General features: G+C 39.8%; 1 protein-coding gene across 1 annotated transcript; it reads left to right on the top strand.

Annotated features, from left to right (window-relative positions):
* The first annotated feature begins 1,119 nt into the window (after positions 1-1,119).
* LOC118482060 lies at positions 1,120-4,530 on the top strand. Its single transcript, XM_035977512.1, has 2 exons — positions 1,120-3,869; positions 4,420-4,530. The coding sequence occupies exons 1-2, from the start codon at positions 2,319-2,321 to the stop codon at positions 4,480-4,482; spliced, it is 1,614 nt and encodes a 537-aa protein (XP_035833405.1). The 5' UTR covers positions 1,120-2,318; the 3' UTR covers positions 4,483-4,530.
* Positions 4,531-8,902: the final 4,372 nt, after the last annotated feature.

The raw sequence follows: 8,902 nt of genomic DNA, 5'->3' as shown, positions 1-8,902 counted from the left end.
ATTTTGTATTAAGCCAAAAATACTCCAACTTTATTGTCTTTTCATGTATTCTTATAAATCACCCATCTCAGCACATTGATTTTCTCATATCATAATTTAATATTTGCCGAATCATTTTCATGGTTTCATTTCATTTTTAACTGGTCAATCTTAAGTCTTCCTTAGGTACCAATCAAGGTAAGTTTTCTTCTAACAAAGAATTTTACTAATTCCAAAAAGTTCTTCACATTCATTTTAAGAATCTATAGATCATATATCTTTTGGCTTGAACCCAATCACCTTGAAAAACTATATCATTTCATCTCATTCGTTTGAACATTTCATCTTTTGAAATATCTAGATTCGCTTCCTTGAAACTCACAATTTCGAAAACGGTGAATATATTCGGTCATCATTATTGAATTCTTTCAATTATTACAAACACTTTGTAGCATCCGAATAGAGCTGTAGCCTGTGTTAAACCCTATTAATGAGTCATTCGTTTGATTTATCATATTCTTGGTACAATTATGTACTCAGATTACAATACACTAAATCCTGTTATCCAGTACCATTTAAGTAAACGATATTGATTTTCGGATAATCATTAACAAATCATTTTCCATACTTCCATTCACAAATAAATATCTATCCATTCAGAATCTCCCTCAATTGATCAAAGTAAGTTCATTTCGAATATTAAATCCAATTGTTTCTATAAATCATTTTTAAATTTTAAATTTTCATACCCCTCAAAATATCATTTGATTCCATTCCACGCTACATTATTCCTCTTAATTAAAAGAAGAAACATAACCCCAAGAAAATATCATAGTTCAAATCTCGAGGACGAGATTTTTATTAAGGTGGGGAGAATGTAACAACTCTCACCAAAACTATTATTTCTTATTATATTTTGTCCAATAGGAAACCCTAATTGAGACCCCCAAGTGATACTGCATGACCCCTAAAATTTTCAGAACAATCGGAATCAGGATCAGGGCCCCTAAAACTCAGGGGGGGTATTTCCTAGTTAGTATTATCCAAACTGTTTTCGATAGAAATTGAATTTTAACGAACCGTCGACTCACCCAAGCTACTGGGACGCGTGGCTACCTCATATTAAAAGTGACCTCTGTTAGAGCATGTGAGATCGTTGGTACTTGTACTGGATTAGTTTAGTTGTAGTTTGTATGCCTTTTGAATGTTTAGGGGGTTGTTTTGTAATTATCTAGAAGTAATATTCCTGACCTAGTGTAGTTAAGATTCCAGCAAATTTATAAATTTGCTGGTTAGTCAGGATGCTAGTATAAATACCCCAAGCATTGTAACACATTTAAGCTTTTGGCTCTTGGTGGAATCAAGTGTTGTTTACATTCTTATTGAGCTTTGATCTGATTTCCAAGGTTGTTTATTGTTATATCATTCTGTTTGGATTCAATACAACACTAGTTGTATTCCTCAATCCATTAGCTTCACCTTCATCTTCATTCTTGATATTTCTTGACTAGTCATAGTTCAAACACTTAATCAATAGGTGTTTTGGACTAAAACAACCAACCACTGTGATCCGGATACGTTTTGGGATCTACAATTTGGTATCAGAGCCTTTGTGCTCTTGGTTGTTGTGTTCTTGTTAAGATTTTTCATTGTTTTGAAGGTTTTTCAAAGTTTCAAGGTTTTTCAAATTTTTGGGCTTAAAATGGATTGATTTGGTGTGTTTAATTGACAGGTTGTTGTTAATACTTGGTTAAGGAGTCATTTTGGTCATTTTGGTGCATCAAAACATGGTTTTTGGGCTGTTTTTGAATGATTAGAGGGTTTTAGTTCGTGATAAACCCTCTGGTTAGCGAAGATAACTTGAATACAGCGATGAGTTTTTGAATACAGCGAAGATAATTTTGAATACAACGAAGATAATTTTGAATACAACGAATATATATTTTGAACGTAGCGAACATAGCGATATTGTCTGAATCGCTGAGTGTTCCGTCGCATAATCAGCAAATTAGCCGACTAACGTTCGAGCGAATTTGCTGATCATCAGCGAAACAGTATCATTTGACCCATTAGCGAATTTATCGAAGGCGACTTCGAGAACCGTGCTAGCGAATCACAGCGTTCCTATCACGGTTTCCGGCAATTATAACCTAACTTCGTTTGGTGTTTGATTTGTCAGCGAAGATAAATTGGTGTTCGTGCAGGATCCAACATCGTGTCAGCGAAGATAGCGAACAAGTTAGCGGAGATCATCAGTCAACATCGTTCGCCGGCGAAATTAAAGATCTGTCAGCGAATTTAAGCCTGTTTCAGCACACGTTTGTCAAAAACAAAGAAAAATGTCGCTAAATCAACTAAGTCCAATCGCTCAAGCGGAACTTGAAACTGGAACCACAACTCGCCCACCAAAGTTGAAAGGAGCGGAAGATTTTAGCACTTGGAAAACTCGCATTCAATCGTTCTTCGAGTACGCGGATTACAATCTGTGGCTCTCCGTTACGGCCGGACCTCACGTTCCTACGGTAGTTAGAGGAGATGCGGTGGTTCCTAACAACGATGCTACCACCTTCACTGACGAAGACAAGGCCCTCATTCAACGTGATCGTCGTGCACACGCCGCTCTAACCATGGCTTTATCAACAAACGACTGCAACATGTTTGAAGAACACCGAACTGCTAATGCACTCTGGAATGCATTGATCGAGTACTATGAGGGAAATGAAGAACTGATCGAAAGCAAGAGAGATATGGTGCAAAAGCAATACGACATGTTTTGCGGAGTCCGTGGAGAGAGCCTGTCTGATCACATTAGCCGCTTCCTAAACATGATGACCAAAATGAAGAAAGCTGGAAATCCTGTAACCAATCGTGCTGCAATAAAGAAATTGCTTGACTCGCTCCCCAAGGAATGGAGCCTGCAGTGTATGATGATCAAGAAGGAATTCCTCAACAATCCTAATCCTGTTACTCTGTCAGATCTGATCAACACTCTAAGGGCATTTGAAATGGACGTAAACAAGAGAGAGATGAACACTGCTGGATATCAACCTAAAGCAACTCAACCTTCAGCAGGACTGAAGAATGTAGCGTTTCTCGCTTCAGGGGGCATTACTCCACAAGCTTCTGATCTAATTTATGCAAATGCTTCCGCAAGCGCATCTAAAGCCCCACAACTTGTTGAGAAAACGATCACTGTCGATACTCAAGCACTGAAAGTTTCAACCGAGAATGTGGCACTCTTCAACACTTTCCTAAGCAGCTATGAAGCCCTAATGTCTGGGGAATTGAAGAAGGAGATGTTTACTGCCGAAGACATGTATCAGGTTGATCCAGATGATATGGAAGAAATGGATCTGAAATGGCAAATGGCCATGATCACTCTGAGATTGAAGAAGTTTCAAGACAAGACAGGCAAGCGATTAGGTCTTGGAAAAGCTGGTTTTGACAAGTCTAAGCTGAGGTGCTACAACTGTAAGAATCTTGGACACTTCAAGCGTGACTGTCCGATGTTGAAAGAGGGAAACAGTGAAGCTACTCCTGCTGCTAAACAGATCACTGCCGAAGAGAACAAAAGCAACGCTTCTCCCAGCACGCCAAAGGCTTTGGTTGTTGAAGACTATGACTGGAGCGAAGAGATCACTGAAGCTAAGGAACCAGTCAACAAAGCCCTGATGGCCAAAATCTCTAGTGAATCATCTGCAAAGCACTTTGAGAAGCAGACAACGGGAATCCCAACTGGAAACAATGATGCTGACCAGGGATTGAAAGGTATTCTGCCTTCAGTGGAGTCTGGTGATAAAGCTGAAAAAGATGCTGAGAAAGGAAAGGATAAAGTTCAAGCTACAGCCATGAAAGCAGATGCATCAAAAGAGAAGGCTGACAAAGACTTGGTAAATAGTATTCCACTTAGTTTCAAGGAGAAGTTATGCTCCGAAGCATGCGTTGATGTCGTGGCACATTATAAATTCCTAAATCTGGAGTTTGAAAGGCAAAAGGACAAAGCTTTAAAAATTAATAATGAGCTTAAACAAAATGAGGCTGCATATCAGAGAAAGTTGAACTCAACTTTGGCTGAAATGCAAACTCTTAAAGAATTTGTGTTTAGAAAAGATTTTATCATAAATGATCTTACTGAAAGGTTAGAAAAAGCGTTAAATGAAAAGAACAAACTCCAGATTATAATAGATAAATGGAATGTCAGTCAAAAGGCCTTTACTGACATCAAAAATTGCCAACGACCAACGTTTGTGAAAGACGGGATTGGTTATAAGGATAGGCACGGAAATGAAAGAAAACTTTTCTTTCCGCCTCACAGCAAAAACTACGTGCCTATGCCTACTCCTCATCCCGAAAATGATCTCATAAATGAAAAGGCCTCAGTTGAACAAAATGAATTTTATGAAAATGAGACAACTGCTAACTGTTCTAAAAGCAATGCAGATTCCATTGAGTGTAAAGAAGATGTGTGCGATGATGATGGAGACTGCGGAGGGTCAAAAATAGGAATTGGTTATTCAGGCGACAGTTATTCCACCGTTAACTGGTTCGTCTAGAATTGTTCTAAAAACAATGTTAAGGATGAATGTAATAGTTTAAGTAGGATGGATAACTGTAATGGCCAAGCGCCTAAAACTAAATCTGTGGATGACTGTAAAGGCCATGTGCCTACATTTGAGACCCGTGATCATGAACCTTATGTGTCTGAATGTCATGGTTTGAATTATGCGTGTCGTGATGATAATGTTGCTTGTGAATCTCCTGTATTTGTGCCAGAATTAAAAAGGAATAGCTTTGGAAAATTCCTTACAAAGGAAATTCCCGAATTTATTCCTTCCAGAACAGGTATGACAGAATCAGAAAAGAAAGCTACTGAAGATCAAGATACTGTAGAATCAAGCGCCATTACCACAGAAGACGAACAGACATCAGAAAGTTCGCATTCAGAAATCTCAACTGAAGATCAAGCAACAAGTGATGAAAGCTTCGAATGTTCAAGTTGTGAAGCAAGTGAAGAACAAAATTCAAGCAAGGACAACACGTCTGAAAGCTCACTCGATTCAGACAGTGATGAAGAATTTCCCGAAGATGAAAGCAGAGTGGACAAGAAAATGAAGAAAGCAAAAAGCTCAAGATTCTCATCACATACATCATCTTCTCACACCAAAAGACCCAGACATAAAAGATGTTTTCGCTGTGGTCATTTAGGACATACAGCGAAACATTGTAAAACCAAAAAGTTTCCTAAACTAGAACATGATTTTATTACAAACGTCACGCAGCAACTAAATTATCTTAAGAAATTTGTTAAAAATCTGGTTGATTCAACTGCGTATCTTTGGAAACAAAAAGAGGTCAAAGTGGGTCAAAACCACGATAGATTTGAAATGAAACAGATTTGGGTTCCTAAATCAAACTAATCTGTATATTTGTATATTTGTATATATCAGAATAAGCTCCAGAAATGGCTTCGAATGCTCATGGAATACATCTGGCACGTCGACAGCGGATGCTCAAGACACATGACGGGGTTAAAAGAACTATTGAAGAACTTCCGCTTTATTGATGGCGACTTCGTGTCCTTTGCCGGAGACGAAAAGGGAGGGAAGATTGTTGGAGTAGGCGATGTAGTATCCGAAGCTCTCACGCTGGAAAATGTCAACTATGTTCCAGAGTTATGCTATAATCTCATGAGCGTCTCTCAAGTGTGTGATAAAGGAATCTCAGTGCTGTTCAATGACATGGAATGCCTGTTCCTGAAGCCGGGTTATGTTGTTCCTGCAGAAATGATCATGCTTACTGCTCCAAGACAGAACAACACATATGTGCTCAACATGAAGAATGCCAAGACAAATGACAATCTAACATGCCTTATCTCTAAAGCTTCAGAATCGGAGTCACTGCTTTGGCATAGACGACTGGGCCATGTCAATTTCAAAAATATGAATAAACTATCTAAGTTAAACTTAGTTAGAGGTCTTCCGATTAAAGAATTTCCATTTTCTGAAAAATGTATTGCATGCGCCCAGGGAAAACAGCATAAGAAACCTCACAAGACCAAAGCAGTGAACACGATTTCTGCACCACTTCAGTTACTGCACATGGATCTTTTTGGTCCTATCAGTGTTAAAAGTCTCGCTAAAAGCTCTTATTGTTTGGTTGTAACAGATGATTTCTCTCGATTTTCATGGGTATATTTTCTTGAAGCAAAGAGCGAGACTGCTGAAGTCTTAAAAGCATTCATTCCCTTAATAGAGAACGTAATCAAACGGAAAGTGAAGTCCATAAGAAGCGACAACGGGTCTGAATTCAAAAATCAGACATTCATATCATTCTGCGCAGAAAAAGGGATTCATCTTCAATACAGTGCAGCCAGAACTCCTCAGCAAAATGGAGTCGCTGAACGCAAGAACAGAACGTTGATTGAAGCTGCAAGAACCATGCTGGTGGACTCCAAGCTTCCAATTATCTTCTGGGCTGAAGCAGTTAATACAGCATGCTACGTTCTGAACAGGGTGCTCATCGTGAAACCTCATGGAAAGACAGCATACGAGCTTCTCTTCAAAAGAAAGCCTCTTATAGATTTCTTCAGGCCATTCGGATGTTCGTGCACTCTGTTGAACACTCAAGAAAATCTCGTCAAGTTTGAAGCTGTGGGTGATATCTGCTACTTCATGGGGTATTCATCCACTCAGAAGGCTTACCGTGTTTACAACAAACGAACAAAGATGGTGATCGAATCGTACTATGTGGACTTTCAAGAAGGAAATTACACCAACACTGGAAGCACTCCTGACTGGTTCTATGATGTGAGTGTGATCTTCAATAACTTTGAAATTCCGGAAACTGCGTCTGACCCTGAGCCAGTCGAAGACGTTCAAGTTGAACCCTTGTTTGACTCGTCTGACATTGGTTTCACTCCTTTCACCACTCGATTATCTCCATCATCTGCTGATCCGATTATGGCTGTAAATGAATCAAATGGTCACACTTCGCCTGAGAACACCCAAGAAAATGGTGCTTCTTCTTCACAGGCAAATGTGAATGAGCCAACTCAAGACGATGATCCACCAATAATCTATGTCGACGAACATTTCACCAACCTTCCGCAGCAAATCGAATCTCTGACAAATGCAGGTTACAAGACAAATAAAAATCATCCTCTTGAAAATGTCATTGGCGCAGTAGAAGAAGGAGTACGCACTCGAGGGCAGTCAGCAAGCATCAACAAAGGTCTCTTCGCAGCTTTTCTATCACAATCAGTTCCACGTGACATCGAAGACGCTATTCAAGACTCCAGCTGGGTTCAGGCAATGCAAGAAGAATTATCCCAATTCAGGAAACTCAAAGTGTGGGAACTTGTAGATCTACCTGAAGGAAAGTTTCCTATCGGCACTAAATGGGTCTTTCGAAACAAGATGGATGATCGTGGGGTGGTTATCAAGAACAAGGCTCGATTGGTGGTGCAGGGTTTTCGACAAGAAGAGGGGATTGACTACGAAGAGGTTTTTGCTCCAGTTGCAAGATTGGAAGCAATCAGAATATTCCTGGCGTATGCCTCTTATAGAAACTTCAAGGTCTTTCAAATGGATGTCAAAAGTGCGTTTCTGTACGGGAAAGTCAAGGAAGAAGTTTACGTGTGTCAACCTCCAGGGTTCGAAGATCCTCATTTTCCGGGCCGTTATTTCAAATTGGATAAAGCACTTTATGGCCTTCATCAAGCTCCACGCGCCTGGTATGAAACTCTGTCCACATACCTTCTGGATTGTGGTTATTCCAGAGGGACGATTGACATGACACTCTTCACCAAGAAGGTAGGGGAAGATGTTATGCTAGTCCAAATCTATGTGGACGATATCATATTCGGGTCAACCAATGAGGCCTTGTGCAGAGAGTTTGAATCGATCATGAAGGCAAAATTCGAAATGAGCATGATGGGAGAACTGAATTTCTTTCTGGGTTTAGAAGTGAAGCAAAGGGAGGATGGAATTCTGATTCATCAAGCTAAGTATATTCGGGACATTCTCTCGAAATATAACATGAATGACTGCAAAGTGGCAAGCACGCCATTCGCCACCCAAACAGAGCTCACTTTGGATCCTCAGGGAAAGTCAGTGAACAAATCTTTCTATCGCTCAATGATCGGATCTTTGATGTATCTGACAGCAAGCAGACCTGATATCATGTGGGCAGTTTGTCTTTGCGCTCGTTTCCAGACAAATCCCAAGGAATCCCATGAGATTGCCGTAAAGCGCATCTTCCGCTATCTGAAAGGAACACCAAAACTAGGGCTTTGGTATCCTAAAGATAGTAATTTTGACTTAATTGCTTACTCTGACAGCGATCATGCAGGTTGCAAAGTGGATCGCAGGTCGGTTTCAGGAGGATGCCAATTTCTGGGAAACCGGCTGATTTCATGGCAAAGCAAGAAGCAAACAACAGTGTCCACGTCAACAGCTCAAGCGGAATACACTGCGGCATACAGTTGCTGTTCACAAGTTCTCTGGATACAGAATCAGTTGTTGGATTACGGAATCAACATCATGAAGACTCCGATATTCATCGACAATGAGGCTTGTCTGGGAATTGTGAAGAATCCCGTGCACCACTCCAGAACCAAGCACATCGAAATTCGCATTCATGCAATTCGAGACGCTTACGAAAAGGGTTACATTCAAGTGGTGCCAGTGGATACGACACAGCAACGTGCCGACATCTTTACGAAAGCTTTTGACAAAACCCGTTTTAACCAGTTGGTAACCTGGTTAGAAATGGTTAATTTCCTTGATTGGAAATGAATCTTGTGTTGATTAAAAAAAAAAATTTAATTCATAATAATAACGTTTTTGCTTGTTGATAATAAAACGTGCATTGAAAGACGTCGCCTACCAAAAAGATTTTCTGTTTAAAATTTTATTTTCGGGCA

The sequence above is a fragment of the Helianthus annuus genome, chromosome 9 (assembly GCF_002127325.2).
Source record: "Helianthus annuus cultivar XRQ/B chromosome 9, HanXRQr2.0-SUNRISE, whole genome shotgun sequence".
Lineage (NCBI taxonomy): Eukaryota > Viridiplantae > Streptophyta > Magnoliopsida > Asterales > Asteraceae > Helianthus > Helianthus annuus.
This window is presented reverse-complemented; position numbering and strand designations above follow the sequence as displayed.

Coding starts and splice junctions, on each gene's coding strand:
- LOC118482060 (XM_035977512.1), top strand. CDS start 2,319: ATGTCGCTAAATCAACTAAGTCCAATCGCTCAAGCGGAACTTGAAACT. Junction 3,870..4,419: donor AGAAGGCTGACAAAGACTTG/GTAAATAGTATT, acceptor AAAGCAATGCAG/ATTCCATTGAGTGTAAAGAA.